The sequence below is a fragment of the Cotesia glomerata genome, linkage group LG6 (assembly GCF_020080835.1).
Source record: "Cotesia glomerata isolate CgM1 linkage group LG6, MPM_Cglom_v2.3, whole genome shotgun sequence".
In the NCBI taxonomy this organism is placed as follows: domain Eukaryota; kingdom Metazoa; phylum Arthropoda; class Insecta; order Hymenoptera; family Braconidae; genus Cotesia; species Cotesia glomerata.
The window spans coordinates 1,642,658-1,667,119 of NC_058163.1; the positions used below are offsets into that span (position 1 = coordinate 1,642,658).

The window sequence follows — 24,462 nt, forward strand, 5'->3', positions numbered from 1 at the left end:
ACATCATAATCTCTAGTCTAGACTCCCGATACCACTTCAATCATCAAATTACTCACCTTTTCTCAGGCAGCTTCGCACCGGCTCCAGAGTCCCCGGAAGTTCTTCCGCCAGAGTGGCTGGAGTCTAGAGTTCCATCAAGCTCCATCGCCTGCTGAAGATTGGTCAAGCTCTTGTACCTGATATTAAAAAGCGGCGAGCCACCTTTGAACCCAGGAGGTGTCTCTTTTAGCGGGCTTGCGCTTTTTTGCCTCATAAGCGCGCGCCCTCGCTGAGTTCCGCCATTTTTGACGTACAACTTCGCCAGGGGGGGTTTTTCCAATTTCGGCAGTGGCTGACGCTGCCCCACCACTTGACTGGGCGCGTCCTTGCCCTTGCGCGTGCGCTTCTCCGCCTGGATCTTCTTGGTAGGGATAGTTTCAATGGGAGGAGGTTCAGGTCGCTCGTCTAGGACCACGGGAGAAAGTGGGGGGCTGGCTGACAATTCCTTCCCCGGAGTTTCGTACGGCGACCTCACGCTCTTGGGCAGCGGCGCGAATCCTCTGACGTAATCGTAGATCTGGTCTATCTCATCATAATCCTCGGTATAAACTCTATTTTCGTCCCTATAGCTGCTTCCGGGGCCGAGGTTAAGGTTCAGGCTCAGGTTGAGGTTGCCATTTTGATGATAGTGAAGGTGTCGGTGATTATTTGCGCTATCAGAACTAACAGACCGCCTTAAAAAGGCAGCTGCGCTCCTGGTCTGTCTGGTCTGCTTGTTTTCGGTCAGCCGTGCGTCTAAGACGCAAGCGCGATCCGCTACGTCGGCTACTAAGCGTCCAGAACGGTCCACTAGCCGCGCAAATTCAGCCATAGACCTTAAGGCTTCTTCATTTCGGGCCTTAACTAACTTAAGCGGCGCCGCAAGAGGGAGAGACACTGCGGCGCCTTCCCTTTGAAGGGGCAGGGCGAATATATGCTCCTCCTCGAAGGTCGAAAGTAGGCGGAGCTCCGGGAGGAACTGCGACGCAGACTTAAGGCCCCTCGGCGGCTGGCCGTAGACTAATCTGACTGTCAAAGGGAGCCGTTTGCTCAACAAAGCTCGGGCCGTATGGACTCCGCTGATGTTATCTTCGCGAGCTAAGGCGCTGAAGCGCCCCCGTTGGTCCATGCTTAGCAAAAGGCTGTCGCCGTGGCTGTCCAAGCAGCGGAGAAACCGCCCGCGGCCGGGAAGATTCACTTCTCCGGCCGTAAGGATTGTCTCACCGGCTAGAAGACTCCGGGTGCCTTCGGGAACTACGTTGGAGGCTTCGTCTAGCTTACAGGCGATCGCCCTTAAAGTTTCGCGGACCAGAGCCCCCTCTTCGGGACACCGTCGGGCCAATTCGGCGACTGACTCTATTCCGCGTACGGCTCGGCCTTCTTCGCTCAGAATCTCGAAGTAGCCGTGGTAGGAATCGGGGATGGCTAAGCGTGGCCCTACGCCCACTACCCTACGGCCTTCTTTGATTTTAACTGCCTGTGCGACGATTTTTCGCCTACGGCCGGCTGATACTAGCAGGGCTGTACTTTGGAGACTTGGAGCGGGTAAGGTAGGGACTCCCAAACCGGCATACTGGCCCTTTGTTATCTTTATTACCGCGGGGAGACGGTGTTTGCTGACGAATTCTCGGAGGTAGGTCGCCTCTTCGGCCCAACGCGCCGCGGCGACCACTATTTGTCCATCTGTGGCGGCCATACCCCAGCTCGGCTCAAAGGGAGGTTTTGCAAGGGGATTCAGGGCTCCTATCTCTTGTGAAGCGTCCTCGAGGCCCCATCTGGAAAATAAATAAGGTAAAATTATTAACACTATTAAAGACAAAGTTATGATTTTTTTTTTGTGCAATCAAATATCAATTGAATTTTGTGTCTGGTAATTTACTTTAAAGCGTAAGGAATGATTTGATTTTTTTTAAGCAATCAAATATCAATATCGTTGAATTTTGTTTGTGGTAATGTCTCAAGTAATGTTTTTACTAATCAATTTCTTTTTTTAAAATCATAATCACTGATAGTTACTAATTAATTTTAAATAATTAAATAGACTATCCGGATACACCAATTATTGACAGGTTAAAAAACTGATTGATCTAATTATTGACATACCTTAGCCCCAATTATTGACACCTATACTAAGCATGCCTAGAATCATCAGCTTATTCTTATTTATCGAAACTTATTATTAAGTAATCAATATTATTAAAGTTTATTAATAATAATTTCCATAAATGATTAATTACTATTAAAAATTTAAAAATTAATTTAAAAATAATTTATTTAATCAGAAGAGTTCAAACTCTTACAGTTAATTTTTTAGTTTAAAGTAAAAAAAAGACGTGATAGCGCTGTCGACTGGCTGTCAATATGAGATTCAACTTAAAAATTATCAACTAGTTATTGTCACCCATTATTTAAATATTATAAAGGAAACAATTAATTTCGATTATTCAATTTTATAAATTTTTCATGTATTGTTAATTAAAAAAAAAAAAAAGATCATATAATTAGATGAAAAAATTAATTTAAACAGCATTTAAAAAAAATTGCTCTTCTAACCAAAGTTGTTAAGAAAATAGACGCTCGTAAGGTTTTAACTGGTGCTAACTTTATTTTTTAATAATTAATATTTAATACTGGATAGTAATTTTTTTCAATTTTTTAATTAATTAGAATTTAATAAAAATTTATATGATAGTTATTCTTATCACAGATAATTAAATATATTTAAAAATAATTTAGGATGTTAATATTTATACCTCTGTCAATAATTGGGGCTTTTACCTTATGTGTAATTTTTTTGTAAAATTAAAGTAGTGGGGGGAATCTAATGGAATTTACATTAAAGCAACAATATTTTTACTACGTTGGGATTGAATTAACGGGCACGTCAGTAGCTTACGAGGTTACCGAGGTTATGAGTAGAATAATGTATGAAAAAGTATGTCAAATAGCTTCCTAGAGGCGCGTCTGTCACGATTGAAAGGTCATTGGTCACTGGGATTACAAACTAGTGGACTGCTATCAGCATTTGTCTTCAGGGGCATCGGGGGTAATTACCGGTAACTGCTATTTATCATAATAAGAGTGCTATTAATCTTGAGAAAATAAAACAACGATAATATTATAAATATAAATAAAAATAACGATTACGATCCAACCAGTTTAGAGTTAATTTCACTAATTTACGGAATATACGTGCGTGTTTTAGACACCGAGACAAAATTCACTGAGGGCAATTAAATCCACAGGGCCTGAGGCTGATAAAAATGGAAACCGGTCCTAAAGTGATACCGAATAACCTCTCAGGCAAGTGTCTATCCGATCAACTCGGTTTACATTTTAAATCCTGGCCTTGAGCTATCCACGGAAAATCCACAACCGGGGAAACGTACTATTAGATCAATTACGTCTCTTCACGACACAACGATAAGTGGTGTTTAGTTATGCTAATTAGTCGCTAAGTACCCTCCCCGACATGCCGATCGAAGGTTTTTTTTATCGGTCTTGGGTAGGAAATTTACCAAGGTTTGTGAGTCTGGAAAAAAAATTCCGAATTTTATTTATGGAAAATTTCTACAGTGATTTTTTTGGGGTTCCCATAATCAAAAATACTTTTGTTATAGCTCGTTTTATTTGTTAAAGTGTCTACTTTAAGGTACATTCATTGATTTTAACAAAAAAAATTTTATTCATCAAAAAAATCCTAAAAAACAAAAGTTATTTACGAAATATTGTATATTTCTGTAAAAATGACGATTTTCAATTTTCAACAGTGATTTTTTTGGGGCTCCCATGGTCAGAAATACTCTTATTATAGATCATTTTATTCGTTACAATGTCTTCTTTGATGTACATTCATAAATTTTAACCAAAAAAATTTATTTCATAAGAAAAATCCTCAAAAACAAAAAATGTTTTCAAAAAATTGCATATTTCCGTAGAAATTATGAGTTTAAATTTTCAACATTGATTTTTTTGAGGTTCCTATGATCAAAAATACTCTTATTATAGATCATTTTATTTGTTAAGACGTCTACTTTAATATACATTAATTAATTTTAAACAAAAAAATTTATTTCATAAAAAAAATCCTAAAAAAAAAAAATGTTTTCAAAAAATTGCATATTTCCGTAGAAATTATGATTTTAAATTTTCAACAGTGATTTTTTTGGGGTTCCCCTAGTGAAAAATACTTTTTATATAGATCAGTTTATTCGTTAAAGTATCTACTTCTAGGTACATCCATTAATTTCAACCAAAAAAATTTATTTCATAAAAAAAATCCTAAAAAACAAAAAGCTTTCGAAAAATTGAAGATTTTCGTAGAAATTATGAACTTAAATTTTCAACAGGGATTTTTTTAGGGTTCCCATGATCAAAAATGCTTCTATTATAGCGCTCTTTATTTGTTAAGACTTGTACTTTAAGGTCCAATAATCTATTTTAACTTAAAAAATTTATGTTATCGAAAAAATCCTAAAAAACAGAAGATCCTTGGCAGAAAGTTAACTTTGTTTTAAAATAACTTTCAGCGATTGTCAAATTTGATCAATCGGATCAATGATCTGTATGTAATTTTTCCCTCTCTATCAAATGGTAGGGTCAAAAATTGCCGATTTTTGCCGGAAGTTGCCGATTGGTGAAATAATGAACTTGAGGTTGCGCTTTTTGTTTCAATCGATTCCTCGGTAAATTTACGATCGAACTAACTCTTGAAAAGTTGAGATCGTTTACGATATCGGTGTTTATACTCAATAAATTAAAAGTATCAATAAGAAAAAATAGTATCGAGGATCTGAAAGCATCAACGTCGTTTAAAAATCTGTATCGTTATTTCTTATACAATTGTCGTGACTAAGCGCAATAATATGGAAAAAAAAAAGAATTGAGTAATAAAAGCATTCTCGGAGTAAATTTTCAAGAGTAATCGCGTGTTCCCAGATCGGACGAGGTCACACATATCCGCGGGCAAAAAGGGGCACCATATACGTTTGTTGTATTAAATGCTAATTTATTGAGACGTTAAAGATTTAACAATCGTTATCAAGTACATTACGATTGTCTGAGTGAAAGTTATTGGCATTATTTACAAAGGATAAATTATTATACAATTTCTTATTGTCACTGTTATTGCCTAATCATTGTTTTATTGTATAGGTTATATGTATACCGTATCAGTGTGTAGGTAGCGATGATGATAATATCGTAATATTAATATTATGCCGATTCGCGATCGAATAAACGATTGTCGCTTTTTCTTTATGTATAATATCACAGTTGTAAATTATTTATTATTTTTTTAATAAATAATTAATAGCTGGATTTATTAATTTAATTTCCCTCGTTTGCGATTGTCCGAGGGAGATGGTCAGCTTCCAGCGACGTACCGAGGATAAAGTATCCTCTTGTTGAACATAACACAACAACCAGTCTGACTCTGAATTGAGTGAGTGACGCTTGAAGGGACGAACACAAATTAATATTAAATTGAATTATAATGACAGTGTTTGCCAAAGGGCTCCTCCTACTACACAGTACTAACAGATAACCTGTCATATTTTAACGTAATAAACATTCACTTCACACGTTTCATCATTTTAAGAAAAAATACTCTATAACTTGTTACATAAATTTTCACGATCAATTTTGTCTTTTTCATTAGATTTTTCGGTAAATTTTTGTTCAGATTTTAACCAAAAATTTTAAAATCGGTGCGATCTATTTTTTTTTGTTTCCTTGATAGAAATTGAACTTATCAACATAACCCATGTTATTCCTTGAAATCTTCAACAGTGATTTTTTTGGGGTTTCCATCATCGAAAATACTCTTATTATATATCATTTTATTCGTCAAGGTGTTTGCTTTAATGTACATTCATTAATTTTAACCAAAAAATTTATTTTATAAAAAAAATCCTAAAAAACAAAAATTGTTTTCAAAAAATTGCATATTTCCTTAGAAATGATGACTTTAAATTTTCAACAGTGATTTTTTTGGGGTTTCCATGGTCAAAAATACTTTTGCTATAACTCATTTTATTCGTTAAAGTATCTGCTTTAAGTTACATTCATTGATTTCAACGAAAAAAATTTATTTCATCAAAAAAATCCTAAAAAACAAAAGTTGTTTACAAAAAATTGCATAATTTTCTCAAAATGATGGTTTCAAATCTTTAACAGTGATTTTTTTAGGGTTCACATGGTCAAAAATACTTTTGTTATAGCTTATTTCATTCGTTAAAATATCTACTCTAACGTACATTCATTAATTTTAACCAAAAAAATTTATTTCATCAAGAAAATCCTAAAAAACAAAAATTTTTCACAAAAAATTGTCTATTTCTGTAAAAATGATTTTAAATTTTAAACCGGGATTTTTTTAGGGTTCCCATAATCAAAAGTGCTTCCATTATAGCTCATTTTGTTCGTTAAAATATGTACTTTAAGGTCCTATAATTGATTTTAGCAAAAATAATTTATTTCATTGAAAAAATCCTAAAAATCAGAAGATTGGCAGAAAGGTAATTTTGTTTTAAGATAACTTTTAGCGATCGGCAAATTTGATCAATTGGATCGATGATCTATGAGTGATTTTTCCCGTTCTATTGGATAGTGTGGTCAAAGATTGCTGATTTTCACCGGAAGATGCCTTAAACAAGCGGAAAATACAAAGATCGGTAACAAAATCGGTAATGTCCAAACAGAAAAAAATAGGATGATTTGTTTGAGGATGCCAAGCGTGGGAGACGGGCGTGAAGAGTTGCCTGGCATGCATATTCATTATATTTTCACACAGTGAGATCCTGGAGAGTCGAGAGTGGCGAGGGGGGGTATACTGGGTAAAAAGTAAAATAAATTAAAATGAAATGTAACTCATTCTGGTCTTAATTACTGCGGCTAAATGTCTAAGGAGTTGAAGACAGGAGAGTGGGACGGATGAAGTCAAAGAGAAGGTAAACGAATGGGAATGGCGAATGACCGCGGGTTCTTCGCTGAGGATGTTACTCTGGAGTACCCACTGTATGTAAGTACGTCTTTGGTCTTTGGTAGTTATTTCCGTGTTTAAATCGTAGCAAGAGCCCCGGCCTTTCCAATCATCCGGGGACGCCTCTACTCACAGAGACTCGAGATGACTTATCGATTGGTAGAAATCCTCGAAAGTTTCCCAGCCTACCAGTAGGTTTGATACAACCACAGGATAAATTAAAGTAGCTGAAACGTGATCTAGTAGTCGTGTATCCCATTAAATAAATACGTAGTCATTAAAATATATAAATTTGTTTTGTTTTAGTTTCGTTGATAACTTATCGATTATGTTTTTCAGTTCCGTTGAAAAAGTAAAATTATTAGTGATAGATCAGTGAATGATTTTTAGTTATAGATCATCAATCCAATTGATCAAATTTGCCAATCGCTGAAAGTTATCTTAAAACAAAGTTATCTTTCTGCCAATCTTCTGTTTTTTAGGATTTTTCCGATTAAATAAATTTTTTTCGCTAAAATCAATCATAGGACCGTAAAGTACAGATTTTAACAAACAAAATGAGCTATAATAAGAGCATTTTCGATCATAGGAACCCTAAAAAAATCCCTGCTGAAAATTTAAAATCATCATTTTTACAGAAATAGACAATTTTTTGTGAATAATTTTTGTTTTTTAGAATTTTTTGCATGAAATAAATTTTTTTGGTTAAAATTGATGAATTTACATTAAATTAGACATTTTAACGAATAAAATTATCTATAACAAAAGTATTTTTGACCATGGGAACCCCAAAAAAATCACTGTTTAAGATTTGAAACCATCATTTTGAGAAAATTATGCAATTTTTTGTAAACAACTCTTGTTTTTTAGAATTTTTTTGATGAAACAAATTTTATCTTGTTAAAATCAATGGTTATACCTTGAAGTAGATACTTTAACGAATAAAACGAGCTATAACAAAAGTATTTTTGACCATGGGAAGCCCCCCAAAAAAAATTGCAATTTTATTTTTTAAAGAAATGAACCAATTTAAGGTGATAAATTTTGAAAAACCTCAAAAGATAGGCTTTTTTTTCATGGGTGCTTTCGACTCAACTTTTAAACTACTTTATCGATCGATTGCCAAATTTCACCTGCTTTTACCCTCAAAAAACAACGTTGATTGCCGTATGGCCCATCAAAATCGGCTAATTATTTCCAAAGATACAGAAGTTTAAAAATTAGGAAAATAGCGTTAAAACACTATTTTCCAGGATTTTGCAGAATTTTTGAAAAGTCTATTGAAGCAATCTCACGGGTGGCATATTCCGATGGACATCCCGCTGAGTTTAATTAATAAACCTGCCCAGAGTTATATTGCATCAATATATAGAAGCATTAGCAATATCTCGTCTAATAATAATTAAAGAAGTATGTAATATTTTCACGAAGTTGGGAGTTTACGACTCTGTTAGAGTATATATTGACTTTTCTTCTTACACGGGCTCCCCCATTCGCCTATAAAATAAAATAAAACTAAATCCAATAAAATATTGATAAAACCAATCAAATGATCGGAGTAGTAGATTAAAATCCAATCTTATATTACGAATTATATATTATACATTATATATTTTACTACTTTATTATCTTCCATCAACTTTCACTGGTTATTTATTGTACTCCTTTTAAAAACAAATAACTTTTATTTTGAATAATTAAAAAACAATTACACTCTCGATTTTTTGTATGATTTATAGAAAAAAAAAAGAAATCAAGAAAAAAAAATGTTGATAACTTTGTTAGAGTGTTCGCGGTAAATAAAAAAGGTAAAACACCGATCATCGATTTATTTTTATCGATCTGGTTGGAAGACCACAAAGGTTTCAGCTGTTACCGTTCAGCTTATTACGAAACGTGTAGTATAGTGTTCGAAAGCGAAAATTATTTCATTTTATTTTTTATATCCTTCACGCCGGTACTACTAACACTGTAACACCAAGAACTCAAGAACTCCTCTCTTTAACACCTCAATTATCCTTATTATTTAGCTTATTCCAGCGTTACATACTAATTTTACTTGTTATTAACCAGCCTGTTGAATTTATTAACCGTTCTGATGCTCTTTTGCTTTAAATTCCGTCCTCGAATTTCAACATTCGCAGAAAAAATTGTTCTTTTGAATTTATCACTTCAATTTTAGACAGTTTTGATGAAAAAAGCCGTCAAATTTCGAGTTTTTTAATTTTGGAAATTTTCAACAGTGATATTTTTGGAGTTCCTATGGTCAAAAATACACTTATTATAGCTCATTTTATTCGTTAAAGTATTTCCTTTAAGGAACATTCATTAATTTTAACCAAAAAAATTTATTTCATCAAAAAAATCCTAAAAAACAAAAATTATTCACAAAAAATTGTCTATTTCTGTAAAAATGATGATTTTAAATTTTCAACAGGGATTTTTTCAGGGTTCCCATGATAAAAAATACTTTTGTTATAGATCATTTTATTCGTTAAAACGTTCACTTTAAGGTACATTCATTGATTTAAACCAAAAAAATTTATTTCATAAAAAAAATCCTAAAAAACAAAAAATAGTTTCAAAAAATTGCATATTTCTGTGTAAATTATTAGTTTTAATTTTCAAGAGTGATTTTTTTAGGGTTCCCATGGTCAAAAATACTTCCATTATAGCTCATTTTGTTTGTTAAAATGTGAACTTTAAGGTTCAATAATTGATTTTAATAAAAAAAATTTATTTCACCGAAAAAATCCTAGAAAATAGAAGATCCTTGGCAGAAAGGTAACTTTGTTTTAGATCGATGATCTATGTGTAATTTTTCCCGCTCTATCAGATGGCGGGGTCAAAAATTTCCGATTTCAACCGGAAGATGCCGATCGGTGAACCGATCGTCGAAATAATGAACTTACGATTGCGTTTTTTGCTTAAATCGATTCCTCGGTAAATTTCCAATCCAAGCGAGCTCTAAAATTTTTCTTGAATTTTTGTGATGTATAAAATAGTTAATTCTTAGTAACAACCGGTTTCCAGGCATATAATATATAATAACTATAACTAAAACTAATAATATATGATAGCTTCCGGTTAATGCTTCCTAGTATTTAAATAAAAGAATTCCCGAGCGAGTGAGAAGTTTAAGGTGAAGGTTGACCGGTGGTTTGTTCAGACAGTGACCCGCGACCTTTGACTCAAACTCGCGGATTTTGTGTTCCGGCGAAAACGAGGAGATAAAATAATAAAATAAATAAGAAGGTGTAGGTATGCATGGAAAAGAAGATCGCCAGGAGGTCGTGCTCGGTTATAGGCATCACGAGGTGAAGAAGGATAAGGTAGAAGGATTGTGGGAGTTGGTAGGGGGATCAAGTGAAGGTGGAGGTTCGAGTTGAGCCGACTGCCCAGAGGAGGATCAACTTTCTATAGTAAGGCTATATTTAGATCCACGCTTGCTTCTTGTTTTACATCGGCTCCTTCTTCAACCGAGGATAGGAGAGCTCTATACTACTAAGCCTGGCTCCAGACTCCCCGGTTCTGAGGTAATAGATCCACAACTTTGATTTCGAGGGTTTGCTTTATTTTTACAAGGTGAAAGTTTACTATCTTGAAGGTGGGTTTGATGGAAAAGTTTTTTTTTTGTTGAGGATCTTTCGTTTTTTAGGATTTTTTTGATGAAATAAATTTTTTTGTTAAAATCAATGAATTTACCTTAAAGTAGAGACTTTGACAAATAAAATGAACTATAACAAAAGTACTTTTGATCATAGGAACCCCAAAAAAATCTCTATTGAAAATTTAAAACCATAATTTCTACGAAAATATGCAATTTTTTGTATATAACTTTTTTTTTGGGATTTTTTTGATGAAATAATTTTTTTTTGTTAAAATCAATGATTGCACCTTATAGTAGACACCTTAACGAATAAAATAAGCTATAACAAAAGTAATTTTGACACCATGGGAACCCCAAAAAAATCATTGTTAAAGCTTTTAAACCATCATTTTTAGAGAATTATGCAATTTTTTGTAAATAACTTTTGTTTTTCGGGATTTTTTTGATGAAATAAATTTTTCTGGTAAAAATCAATAGTTGTACCTTAAAGTAGATAATTCAACAAATAAAATGAGCTATAACAAAAGTATTTTCGATCATCGGAACCCCAAAAAAATCACTGTTAAACATTTAAAATCATAATTTTTGCGGAATTATGCAATTTTTTGTAATTAACTTTTGTTTTTTAGGATTTTTTTGATGAAATAATTTTTTTTTATTAAAATCAATGGTTGTACTTTAAAGCAAATACTTCAATGAATAAAATGAGCTATAACAAAAGTATTTTTGATTATAGAAACCCCAAAAAAATCACTGTTGAAAATTTTAAAGAACAAAATGAGTTCAAGAAAAAGGTTGAATTTGCCGAAAAATACTCATCATATTTCATTTTTCTGACTGTACTTGATCACTGACAATATCAATTACATCTATCATGACTTGTGATCTGTTTTTTATGAACTTTTTTACTTTCTAATAAAAAAAATTTATTTGTGGCTGAAAAAAAATGATGGGCAAAAAAGTAAGGACGAACGAATAAGATGTATGATAAAATTGATGAGCCCTGAGCCAGACGATTCGTCACTCATGTCATACCTCCGCAAAAAAAAAGGTGAAAAGATATTTGGGCACACAAAAGAAGGTTCCTCGAATATCTAATCATTTATATTCCGCTGATCAATCTTCGGTTTTATTAATTTCCGTCTAGACATTTAAAAAAATTCAATAACTTTTTTTATAACATTTTCTGGGTTGATTAATGGTTTTACGATTACACCGCCAATCCTCTAAAATTTCTCACTTTTACTTTAGTAGCTTCTATCGTCTTAGTTTATACTTTTAAAATTGAATTACATCATCTTACCAATTAGAAATGATTTCGGGTTCTTTAAAAATTATGTAATGTATTTTACTGTTATTTTTTATAGATAAGAAGTTTAAAATGGGATTTTTTTGGGGTTCGGAGCTTCGAAGTGTTATCAAACTTTGTAGATTTTTTAATTGGAGTGTACTGGAGGTCACTGATCGATAATATCTAGGAATTTTACATTTGCTCGTCAAATTTAGGCAGTTTTTTCTTAAAAACAGCTGTTTTTAGCAGTTTTTTTTAGTTTTTTAGGATTTTTTTGTGGTTTGGATCTATCGATTAATTTTAAACTCAACATATTCATTTATTGGGACATTCTGAAGGTCACTGATCAATGATTTCTAGAAATTTTACATTTGCTTGTCAAATTCAGGCATTTTTTTTCTTAAAAACAGCTATTTTTAGCAGTTTTTTACGATTTTTTGAGGTTTGGAGCTTCAGATTAATTTTATACTCAACAAATTTATTTATTGGGATATGCTGAAGATCACTGATCAATGATTTCTCGGAATTTTACATTTGTTTATCAATTTTGGATGTTTTTTCGTAAAATTAGCTGTTTTTAGCAGTTTTTTTTTTAGTTTTTTGGGATTTTTTGGGGGTTTAGATCTATCTATTGATTTCATACTCGACAAATTTGTTTATTGGGACATTTTGAAGGTTACTGATCAATAATTTCTAGGAATTTTATATTTGCTTGTCAAATTTAAGCATTTTTTTCACAAAAACAGCTGTTTTTAGCAGTTTTTTTAGTTTTTTAGGATTATTTTGGGGTTTGGAGCTTCAGATTGATTTCATACCCGGCAAATTTATTTTTTGAGGTACCCTGAAGGTCACGGATCAATGATTTCTAGGAATAATTAATTCAATCCCTAAATTTTTCGATTAAAAAAAAAAAACGTCTCTAATAACCATTTCTAATAATTTTATCAATTTTCTCAAGTGTGTAAGTGAATAAATAAACTAAAAATGAATAAAAAAATATAAATAAATGGGGAATAAAGTAAAAAGGAAAATATTTAACGATCGAATCGATTATCCATGCGCGAGGGTAAAACATTACGAGTAATATACGCGTGTCGGAGTATGTATTTTCAAGGTCTTGCAATATTGTTATTATTACTTATTTTATTTAATGTTTCCTTTCTCACTTTTGCATTTACTTTCAATGTACCATTTAGTTACGGACATGTTAATCCTGAGGTTTAAAAATAAATAAAAATTTATCAAAATAATTCAATGAATATTAAAGATAGCGAAAAAAAAAAAAAAAAAAAAAAAGTTGGATATTTAAATTTAAATACTAGAATCTTTAAAGATCACTGACCCTAATTATCTCGAATTATATTCAATCGTTTTATAACATATATATTCAATCAGCGTTTGGAATCGCTTTTTTCGAGATATAATTGTAATTATCACGGTGATTTGAATAAATAAACTCGATTAGAATCTCATAGAATTAGAGATACTCAATCTTAACTCGGGTTTTTTTTATTAACTGCCCGCTATCTTCCGAGGAATCCTGTTCTGATTACATTAAATCTAAAGATAATATGTCTATTACATGTTCTCCAAGAGGTTATTACAATAAATAATGTCTATTTAAATTTTTGTCTCAAAAAAAAAAGAAAAAAATTAATAGTCGCCTTGTTTTTATATCGACAGTTTTTTTGTTATTACTCTTTAAAGATTACTTTTTTTCAAAGCAAAAAATTTCTTAAAGTAAAAGCCCCAATTACTGACAGGGGTCTAAATATTGACACACTAAATTATTTTTAAATATATTTAATTATCTGTATTAAGAATGACTATCATATAAATTTTTATTAAATTCTAATTAATTAAAAAATTGAAAAAAATTATTGTCAGTTAATATTAAATATTAATTATTAAAAAATAAAGTTATCACCGGTTAAAACCTTACGAGCATCTATTTTCTTAACAACTTTGGTTAGAAAAGCAATTTTTTTAAATGCTGTTTAAATTAATTTCTTCATCTAATTATATGATCTTTTTTTTTTTTTTAATTAACAATATATGAAAAATTTATAAAATTAAATGATCGAAATTAATTGTTTCCTTTATAATATTTAAATAATGGGTGTCAATAACTAGTTGATAATTTTTAAGTTGAATCTCATATTGACAGCCAGTCGACAGCGCTATCACGCCTTTTTTTTTACTTTAAACTAAAAAATTAACTGTAAGAGTTTGAACTCTTCTGATTAAATAAATTATTTTTAAATTAATTTTTAAATTTTAATAGTAATTAATCATTTATGGAAATTATTATTAATAAACTTTAATAATATTGATTACTTAATAATAAGTATGGATAAATAAGAATAAGCTGATGATTCTAGGCATCCCAAACAATGATTTTACAAAGTTTAAAATTAATTGGAAGCTTGAAACCCCAAAAAAATCCCATTCTAAAGTCGTTATCTACGATAAATAACAGTAAAACGGTGTAAACTAATTAATAAGGGATCCATATTAATATAAATTTGTATTTTTATATGAATACAAGCGTATCAGTAAAAATGATTAATATTAATGATAATTAGTGAATAAATAATTAATTTTAAAGTGAAGGTTTCGTGTGAACATGACCTGAGACTGAGATAATAATAATCAACGGCGTCTTTTAACATAATTTTTTCCTCATATTATATATATTTTCTTTATACCAAACACATTAACAAGTGAACAGAGTGGGTTCTATATGTATAGTATCCAGTGTTAGTCTTAGCCTTAGTACATGCGTATCTTTACGGAATCTCAAATGATTGCGGAATTCCTGGGTCTAAGCCGGGCAAAAAATATAAAAAATGAGTAGAGTGTTAGGAATAAAAAAGAACCGGATAAGAGTTAAGTTGAGTAAGTAAAAGAGCCACAGATCGACGTACTTGGATAAGTAGACGATCCGTCTCCTTCTACTTCCAATGAGTTGTGAGTTGTGAGTAGCGAGTAGTTGTACCAGTAGTAGGACTACATACACCGAACACCGACGGTTAGACGGATAGACGGTTCTAACGATGACGATCATGAGAAGAAAGACCAGAATTTAACCGGAGGGAGAAAATACGCCTGAGAATAAACAAGACGCGATTAACCAACCGGGGTTCACGTGTCGCTATTACCGTTGCCGCGACATATTTCTCGGGAACAAACTATAACCTCCTACCTCCTACTATATATTTCTTTTTTTTTCGCTTTGTTTACTTACGCGCTTATGGATCTAACGGGCTGATTATTTCCGCATTTTATTTTTACATGACTTTAAGCAAAATTTGATACAGTTCTTTGTAAGTTTTCAGAGATAAGACATTTTAAATGGGATTTTTTTGGGGTTTGGAGCTTCAAATTGTCTTTAAACTCCGTAAGTTTATTCTTGGGGATGTACTGAAGGTCACTGATCAATGATTTCTAGAAATTTTACTTTCAATCCCAAAATTTTAGGCATATTTTAAAAAATCAGCTGTTTTTAACAATTTTTTTATCGTTTTTTGGGATTTTTTTGGGGTTTGAAGCTTCAGATTGACTTTATACTCCGTGAGTTTATTCTTGGGTATGTACTGAAGGTTACTGATCAATGATTTCTAAGAATTTTACTTTTAATCTCAAAATTATAGGCATATTTTCGAAAAAGAGCTGTTTTTAACTGTTTTTGATCGTTTTTTGGGATTTTTTTGGGGTTTGAAGCTTCAGATTGATATTATACTCCGTAAATTCATTCTTGGGGATGTACTGAAGGCCATTGATTAATGATTTCTAGAAATTTTACTTTAGATCCCAAAATTATGGGTATATTTTCAAAAATAACCCATTTATAGCTGTTTTTGATAGTTTTTCGGGATTTTTTTTATGTTTGGAGCTTCCGATTGATGTCAAACTCTACAATTATCTTCTTTGGTACACAATGAGACTATCTACGCTCAAAAATATCCTAGAAATAAATTAATTGAAAAATGACGGTCAATTATTTACAAAAGCTGATGATAAATCGCGTGAAAATATCAACCACTCAATCAATAACGAGCCGTTAGGTCCTTATACGATTAATTGTGGCTTCTTGTACACTTCTGCACGTACTTATCATCATTATTATTATCACCATAACTCAGATATACAGTTCACGGGGTCACAATTGTTAATACTCGCAGCTAGAGCCATTTTTGTCGTGGTATTATACACGGCTCCACCTTCCATTCAGTTATTACTTGCTAAAAAAATCGAGACTGGATCGACCGTTAGAATTTAATTATTAGCCTGGTGCATGCAACAAATTTTAAATTTCACCACTATTATTATCAATTAAAAAAAAATCAACTACAAGAGATCAAATGTCTGATGTCTGAATTTATTATTTATAAATATCGTTAATAATTAATAATTATAATTTTTTTTTTCAATTTACCGTTAGATTATCTAATTATTTAACGGTTTAAAAATTATATTTTAATACAAGTATTATTTTAACTTTTAATAAAAGTGAGGGAAAACGAGACAAGAAGAAAATTGTCGAGATTAAGTAGTCGAATAAATAACTAGCTGATGCTGGATCGCGGCAAGAGTTATTGGTGTTTCCGCGTTCTCTTTGAATTCTTAGTCCTCGAGAATAATTGTCATTTTTATTTTTAAATAATGAAAAAAAATTTTATTAGTTAAGGTAAAAGCCCCAATTATTGACACTATAAGAGACAAAGTTATGATTTGATTTTTTTTAAGCAATTAAATATCAATATCGTTGAATTTTGTTTGTGGTAATGTCTCAAGTAATGTTTTTACTAATCAATTTCTTTTTTTATAATGATAATCACTGATATTTACTAATTAATTTTAAATAATTAAATAGATTATCCGGATACACCAATTATTGACAGGTTAAGAAGCTGATTGATCTAATTATTGACATACCTTAGCCTCAATTATTGACACCTATACTGCGCATATATTGAAGGTCACCAATCAATGATTTCTAGGAATTATTCATTTAGTCCCTAAATTTTACATATATTTTCACAAATCAGCTGTTTTTACCGTTTTTTTCTAGTTTTTTGGGATTTTTTTGGGGTTTGGAGCTTCCAATTAATTTTAAACTCTACAAAATCATTGCTTAGGATATATTGAAGGTTCCTGATCAATGATTTTTAGGAATTATTCATTTGGTCCCTAAATTGTACATATATTTCCGAAAATCAGCTATTTTTACTGTTTTTTTCTAGTTTTTTGGGATTTTTTTGGGGTTTGGAGCTTCCGATTGATTTCTAATTCAATTAAATCATTACTTGGGATATATTGAACGCTCCTGATCAATGATTTCTAAGAATTATTTATTTGATCCCTAAATTTTTTATTTTTTTCTGTAAAAAAGCAGTTTTTAGCGGTTTTTTTTTTTTTAGTTTTTTGGGATTTTTCCAAATACCAAAATTTTTTTTATTATTAAGACAATTTTTTTGTTAAAGTAGATGTCACAACGAAGAAAATGACGTAACAAAAGTTTATTTCGCACCACCGGAAGTAAATTAAATCATTTAAATAAAAAAAAATAATGTTTTTTTGCACTAAGATGATTCAATGATCTACAGATTATTGACAGCATAAAAAATGTTAGTATCGAAAAAAAAAAAAATAAGAAGTTAAAGACGTTTATATTATAACAAATTGAATAGTCATCGTAGATCAAGATAAAATAACAAGTTGGTCAAACAGCTAAAGATCGATCAGCTAAACAGGAGAATAATTGTTCCAAATAGATTCAGCAATCGTCACCGTTATACTTCATAACAAGGAACCTCCGTTAATCGAGCGTTAGAAAAATAAATAACAATGTAAATTATTTTTTTGCAAGATTAATTAGTTTTAGTAATTTAAAAAAATACGTTTTAAAAATTTTAAATCAAATTTGTCTAGCTCATACGGCTATTTATCATTTAAAACATTGAAGAATAAAATAGACAGCTCACGGTAATAAAGAGCGGGGTGGAGGTCACTGGGAGAAAAAATCGAGGTGGCAATTTGTCTCAACTGAACCGTTGATAAATAATATTTGTTATATAAATATAAATATTTAATTATCCTCATGTTTGTTCAAAAAAAATGATCGCGTGTTATGAATTAATATATAACGGTTGTATTTCATCCCGGTTCAATCAACGGAATTAACTTGTCAATTTGCGGCTTTGTTTTTTTCTTTTTTTGATATTAATTACATTTTTTTTTATATGATCAATACTGGTTCAAATAATACATTTTTACGGAGAATATTATTCAAAATTATTTTATTTTTTATGAAGAAAATACTAAAATAAGAATAAAAGATCAAAAGATGTCTAATTAACTCGAATTCAGCGTTTTCAAAAAATGTCTTTAGTTTTTTAGGATTTTTTCGATAAAAAAAATTTTTTCTGAAAAAATTTTTAGGCTTACCTTAAAGTAAACATTTTAACGAACAAAATGATGTATAGTAAAGGTGACTTTTATCAACGGAACCGTATTAAAAATAAAATTGAAAATTAAAAGTAGTCTTATTTCTTCAAATTCGGGTTTTTTGAGGTATTTTTAGTTTTTTAGGATTTTTTCGATGAAAAAAATTTTTTCTGAAAAAATTTTTAAGCTTACCTTAAAGTAGAGATTCTAATGAACAAAATGATGTATAATAAAGGTGACTTTTATAAACGAAACCGTATGAAAAATAGAATTGAAAGTCAAAAGTAGTTTAATTCGCTCGAATTTGGCTTTTTTGAGGTATCTTTAGTTTTTTAGGATTTTTTCGATGAAAAAATTTTTTTTTTCAAAAATTGTTGGCTGGGTCTTAAAGCTGACATTTCAACAAACAAAATGATGCATAATAAAGGTGTTTTTTATCAACGGAACCGTATCAAAAATAGAATTGAAATTCAAAAGTAGTCTAATTTTTTCGAATTCGATTTTTTTGAGGTGTCTTTGGTTTTTTAGGATTTTTTCGATGAAAAAATTTTTTTTTACAAAAATCAATGGCAAGATCTTAAAGTATACAAAAAAACGCGTCAATACATACATATAAACGCATATATATCTATATATTAATGTGGGTTTGTGTGTACTAGAGTGTAAAGAATAAGAAAAGTTTGATTGGATTGAATTGGATCGGGTTGCAGTGGGAATACTGATAGGGATAGGATATAATCCAGCGAGTTAAGTTAGAGTTAAGCAAAGGTAATATAAATAAAAGGTAGTGTAACTGGTGAGTACACTCGGATGAGTTCGGGGAGGTTCGTTTGGTGCGACCTTGAAGAAACCCTGTATGGTCTATGCCACTGACACGGACCAAGGACGTGCCCAGTACAGGTACAGGTACTAGTACCACTACCACCACAACAAATACAACGGGTGGTTGTGTAGTCGGTACCTCTTCGGGAGCTACCCCACTCTTATATCTTTTATATACACAAATACACACACGGACAACCAGGTACGTATACAGAATACAGGTACGCTGCCCGAAACGCGGTTAGAACGTTGACTTGGTTGGAAAGTGTTCGCCGATGATACTCTTTTTATTTAATTCCTCCTTTTTTCGTATATGCACTCTCGGGATACTATATACTATATAGTATATAGAGAGAAGAGCAGTGGCGTAGTACTGTTTATATATGTTTATATATTTTCCCGGTACCGGGTACCCGGTAACAGGTCAATGCACTCACTTTTATTTGGCTAACTGCTAACTACTTTCAGTCTCGTTAACTTTTAATTACTTTTCTTCATCAATTGCTTCCAATATTTTTAGGATTTTTTTTAGGAAATTTACTTTTTTTATTTAAATCATTGATACTAACTTAAAGTAGACATTTTAACAAATAGAATGATCTATAATAAAAGTTATTTTCATCCACGTTACTGTATAAAAAGAGAGATCGAAAATTGGAAGTAGTCTAATTTCGTCTAATCATCAATTTTGCAAAGTGTTGTTACTATTTTAGGATTTTTTCCTATAAAAAAATTTTTTTTATAAAAATCATTGATACTACCTTAAAGTAAACATTTCAATGAATAAAATGACCTATAACAACAGTTATTTTCATCCACGTAACTGTATAAAAAGAGAGATCGAAAATTGGAAGTAGTCTAATTTCGTCTAATCGTCAATTTTGCAAAGTGTTGTTACTTTTTTAGGATTTTTTCTTATAAAAAAATTTTTTTCATTAAAATCAATGAATTTACCTTTCAGTAGACATTTCAGCGAATAAAATGATCTATAATAAGAGTTATTTTCACTAACGGAACTCTGTGAAAAAAGAGATCAAAAATTGAAGGTAGTCTAATTTGTTCGAAATTGAAATTTCCGGAAAGTATCTTTTAATTTATAAGATTTTTTGGATTAAAAATGCTTTTTCCACTAAATTTATTGTATTTATAATTGTAAAGTATTTTCGTCGAACGAAAAGAATTATGAACAGCTATCACGGAAAAACTAAAGGAAACAATTCTCATCTTAAATAATTAAAAGCAATAATTTATAGTGACGCCACTGCAGGGCGCGGTGACTAAAAATAAAAAAGGGCAATCAGCGGATTCTTTGGGCATGTCTGCGGTTTAAAGACGTCGTCGGTCGCCCAGGAGTGTTTTAACCAGTAAAACTCATCGTGGGGATAAAATATTGAAGAGAAAAAGAAACCCCCTGAAAAAAGAGTGTTGAAAGGTAGAAAGCCCGAAATAAAATCACCGATTAAACGCCTACGCGTTATATCCATGCAATTTATATTAAGTTAATCATCTGCCGGAGAGTATCAGCCGAATTTAACTTTAAATCCCGATTTTAATTTTAATAATAAAGTTCGGTTTCGTTGAGCACTAGTATTTATATATATTATACGTGTTTTTTATTTTCCAGCGATCCAAAGTCGCGAGTCGAGATTTAAATAAATAACGTCGGGTTTATTTCTCTGGGACTTCGTGACTCAAGTTAACGTACAATAGAAAAGAACTTCTTGACACGCAAACACCGTAAATTTTTACGACGTGTAACAACCAAAGCTATTCCTTTAAACTTCCTCGTGGACATCCGTTTTAAATAGTTATCGTGTCTTCTAATATACTCTTTATGCATTTACTATCCTAGATTATAAATAATTGCACGGGAAAACATTTTTAAACTTTTATGTGCCTTCAATCTTTATAGTACATACTTAGGGAGATTATTTTTCATGAGAGAAACTTGGAATTGTTTATAGAAATCACAAACATTTATTACAACATTAATTCGATATGTTTTTATAGGGTTGGTACTTTAATTGGGATTTTTTTGGGGAAAAAAAATTTTTTTATCAAAATCATTAGCAGCGTCTTAAAGAAGACTCTTCAAGGAACAAAATGATTTATAATAATAGTACATTTCACCAACAGAACAATAGAAAAAAAATAGTGAACCTCAAAAAACATTAATTTTTGCTGAAATCGCCGATTTTGAAAAGTATCGTCAGTTTTTTGGGATTTTTTTGGGGAAAAAAATTTTTTTCATCAAAATCATTGACACTATCTCAAAGGAGACTTTTCAAGGAACAAAATAATCTATAATAATGTTAGATTTTACCAACGGAATAATAGAAAAAAAATAATGAACTTAAAAAAACTTTTATTTTTGTTGAAATTGCCGATTTTGAGAAGTTTCGTCAATTTTTTGGGGAAAAAAATTTTTTTCATCAAAATTATTGGCTGTGTCTTAAAGAAGACTCTTTGAGGAACAAAATTATGTATGATCAGGTCATATTTCATAAACGGAACAGTATAAAAAAAAATATTGAATATTAAATAAAATTTTTTTTGGTCGAAATCTTCATTTTTTGAGATTTTGTCAGTTTTTTGGGATTTTTTCAATGGAAAAATTTTTTTTTATTAAAATCATTGACACTGAATTAAAGTAGGCTCTTTGAAAAAAAAAAATGATCTATAATAATGTTATATTTCATAAACGGAATAGTATAAAAAAAAATATTGAATATTAAAAAAAATTTATTTTCGTCGAAATCATCATTTTTTGAAATTTCATCAGTTTTTTGGGATTTTTTCAATGAAAAAAATTTTTTTTGTTAAAGTCATTGACACTGGCTTAAAGTAGGCTCTTTAACGAACAAAATGATCTATAACAATATTATATTCTATAAACGGAACATTATAAAAAAATATATTGAAAATAAAAGAAGCCTGTTTCCGTCGAAATTATCAAGTTTTCGATCTATCGTTAACGATCAATAGTTCTGAATTTCTTAAATCTTGATACCAATTTACCGCTTAATAAATAAACCTTTTTGTACGAGCAATAAAGATAATTTTCCCTTTAAAATTTACTCGTCAAGCGATCGTTAATAGCAATAATTTTTTTTTTTTTTTTTTTTGATAAGCAAGCCATCACGTATCCTCAATAAATCTCTCAACTCCACTCATCCCGCCCATTTAGCATTTAAATTCATGGGGCTAACGCTCACGCGTACATTATTGAGCACTTGGTATGGAACTTGGCACGGTATACAAAAAAAAAAAAAAAAAAAAAATTGCATGTTGAGAAAATAGTGATGCTCAATAGACCATTGACGTCTCGCGCCTAATTAAACGGATAACGAATAAATGCCGCCTGTAATCCAGCTCGTATAATACCTGGTGTAGTATCATAGCCCTCATTTTCATCTCCGAGCTCGAGACTCATTCCAGTACCTGCACCAGAGTTGAGTCAAGGTACATTAGATGAGATGTAACTGCTAACGCTTCCTTATCTTACCGAAATTGCCTTCAAGGCGTGTAATAACCCCCTCCCCTCTTCTCCCAAGGAGAGCCGCATACTCGCGGATAATGCCATCCGCGAACACGAGATCTCCCTCATTTTGATAAATTTAAATGCGGGTTTATAGTTATCGTTGCATTAATTAACTTTTTTTCAATCTACGGTACTGAGAGATTGATTTAAATTACATTGTAAAGCTGAGTTATTAGATACGTTGATTACTTTCAAGGTAGAAACACTTTCTTGCCTTTTTTCGTCCCATAAATGTTGCTCAAGCCAAAACCAACGCATTGATTCGAATTTCGGGATTTTTTTGATGAATAAGACCCTTTTTTACAAAACTAATTTATGGAGCTTAAAGAAGACATTCTAACGAACAAAATTATGCATAATAAGTTTTATTTTAACCCCGAGAATAATATAAAAAAAAAAGATTGAAAATTCAAACGTCTATTTTAGTCGGAATATGAATATTTCAAAAGTAACATTTGTTTTTTAGGATTTTTTTTATGAAAAAAATTTTTTTTATCAAAGTCAATAAATGTACCATAAAGAAGACATTTTAACGAATAAAATGACCTATAATAATAGTGATTTTCATCAAAGGAACAATTTAATATTTAAAGTTGAAAATTCAAAAGTCTATTTTTGTCGGAATATGAAGATTTCGAAAGTAACTTTTGTTTTTTAGGACTTTTTTTATGAAAAAAATTTTTTTTAATAAAATCAATAAATGTACTGTAAAGTAAATATTTCAGCAAATAAAATAACTTATAATAATAGTGATTTTCATCAAAGGAACAATTTGATATTTAAGGTTGAAAATTTAAAGTAGCCGAATTCGATCGAAATCGTCATTTTTGAAAAGTATCTTCAGTTTTTCAGGATTTTTTCAATTAAAAAAATTTTTTTCATTAAAATCAATGAATGTACCATAAAGTAGACATTTCAACAAATAAAATGATTTATAATAATAGTGATTTTCATGAAAGGAACAATTTGATATTTAAAGTAGCCGAATTTGATCGAAATCGTCATTTTTGAAAAGTATCTTTAGTTTTTCGGGATTTTTTCTAGTAAAAAAATTTTTTTGGATGAAATGAATAAATTTAAGTTAAAGTAGACATTTTTAGGAATAAAATGAGGTATAAAAAAGTGGATTTTCATTGGAGGATCAATATGAAATCTAAGATTGGAAATCAAAAGTGGTCTAATTTATCGGAAATTGTAAGTCTTGAAAATTATCTTCAGTTTTCAGGGATTTATTAAAGGAAAAAAAATAGTTTTTAATTATCGCGTTTGTTTAAATGAATAACGTGTTGATATATTACGAATTAAAGTTTTTGTTATTAATTATTTATTTATTTATTCAGGGTGTAGAAGAACATAAATCTTGTAAGAAACGGTCGTTAACTACAAACGTGCCCTCGAGGACGCAACAAACTAAACGTTGAGAGAATTTTCATCCGCAATTAAATATCAACGTTTATGATTAAAATAATAATAATGATAATAGTAGTAATAATGATAATAATTATAATAATAATAATAAACTTACGTTAAAGCTTGATGCAATTTCGAGCGTGCTACTGGGGCTCGCTCGATCTACTGACATAAGACGTGATGAATCTCTTTATGGACCTGGAAGTTTAAAGATTTAATTATTGTAATTTAGCGTTTCTGGTAACTATGGAGATTGTTGGTTAATATTCTGTAATTGTTGTTTATGTCTATAGAAGGATTCAACGCGGTACTTAAGCTCATTTTTTAAGACTGTAATT

General features: G+C 30.9%; 1 protein-coding gene across 2 annotated transcripts in view; it reads right to left on the minus strand.

The window, feature by feature from the left end:
- The window catches only part of LOC123266876, an 82,326-nt gene that overhangs the window by 16,234 nt on the left and 41,630 nt on the right, over window positions 1-24,462 (minus strand). For both annotated transcript variants that reach the window (XM_044731317.1, XM_044731316.1), the window contains 2 exons: window positions 24,240-24,322; window positions 57-1,793 (listed from right to left, as the gene is read on the minus strand). In XM_044731317.1, the coding sequence (XP_044587252.1) occupies window positions 57-1,714 (1,658 nt within the window). In that variant the 5' untranslated portion in view covers window positions 1,715-1,793; window positions 24,240-24,322. The remainder of the gene's footprint in view (window positions 1-56; window positions 1,794-24,239; window positions 24,323-24,462) is intronic.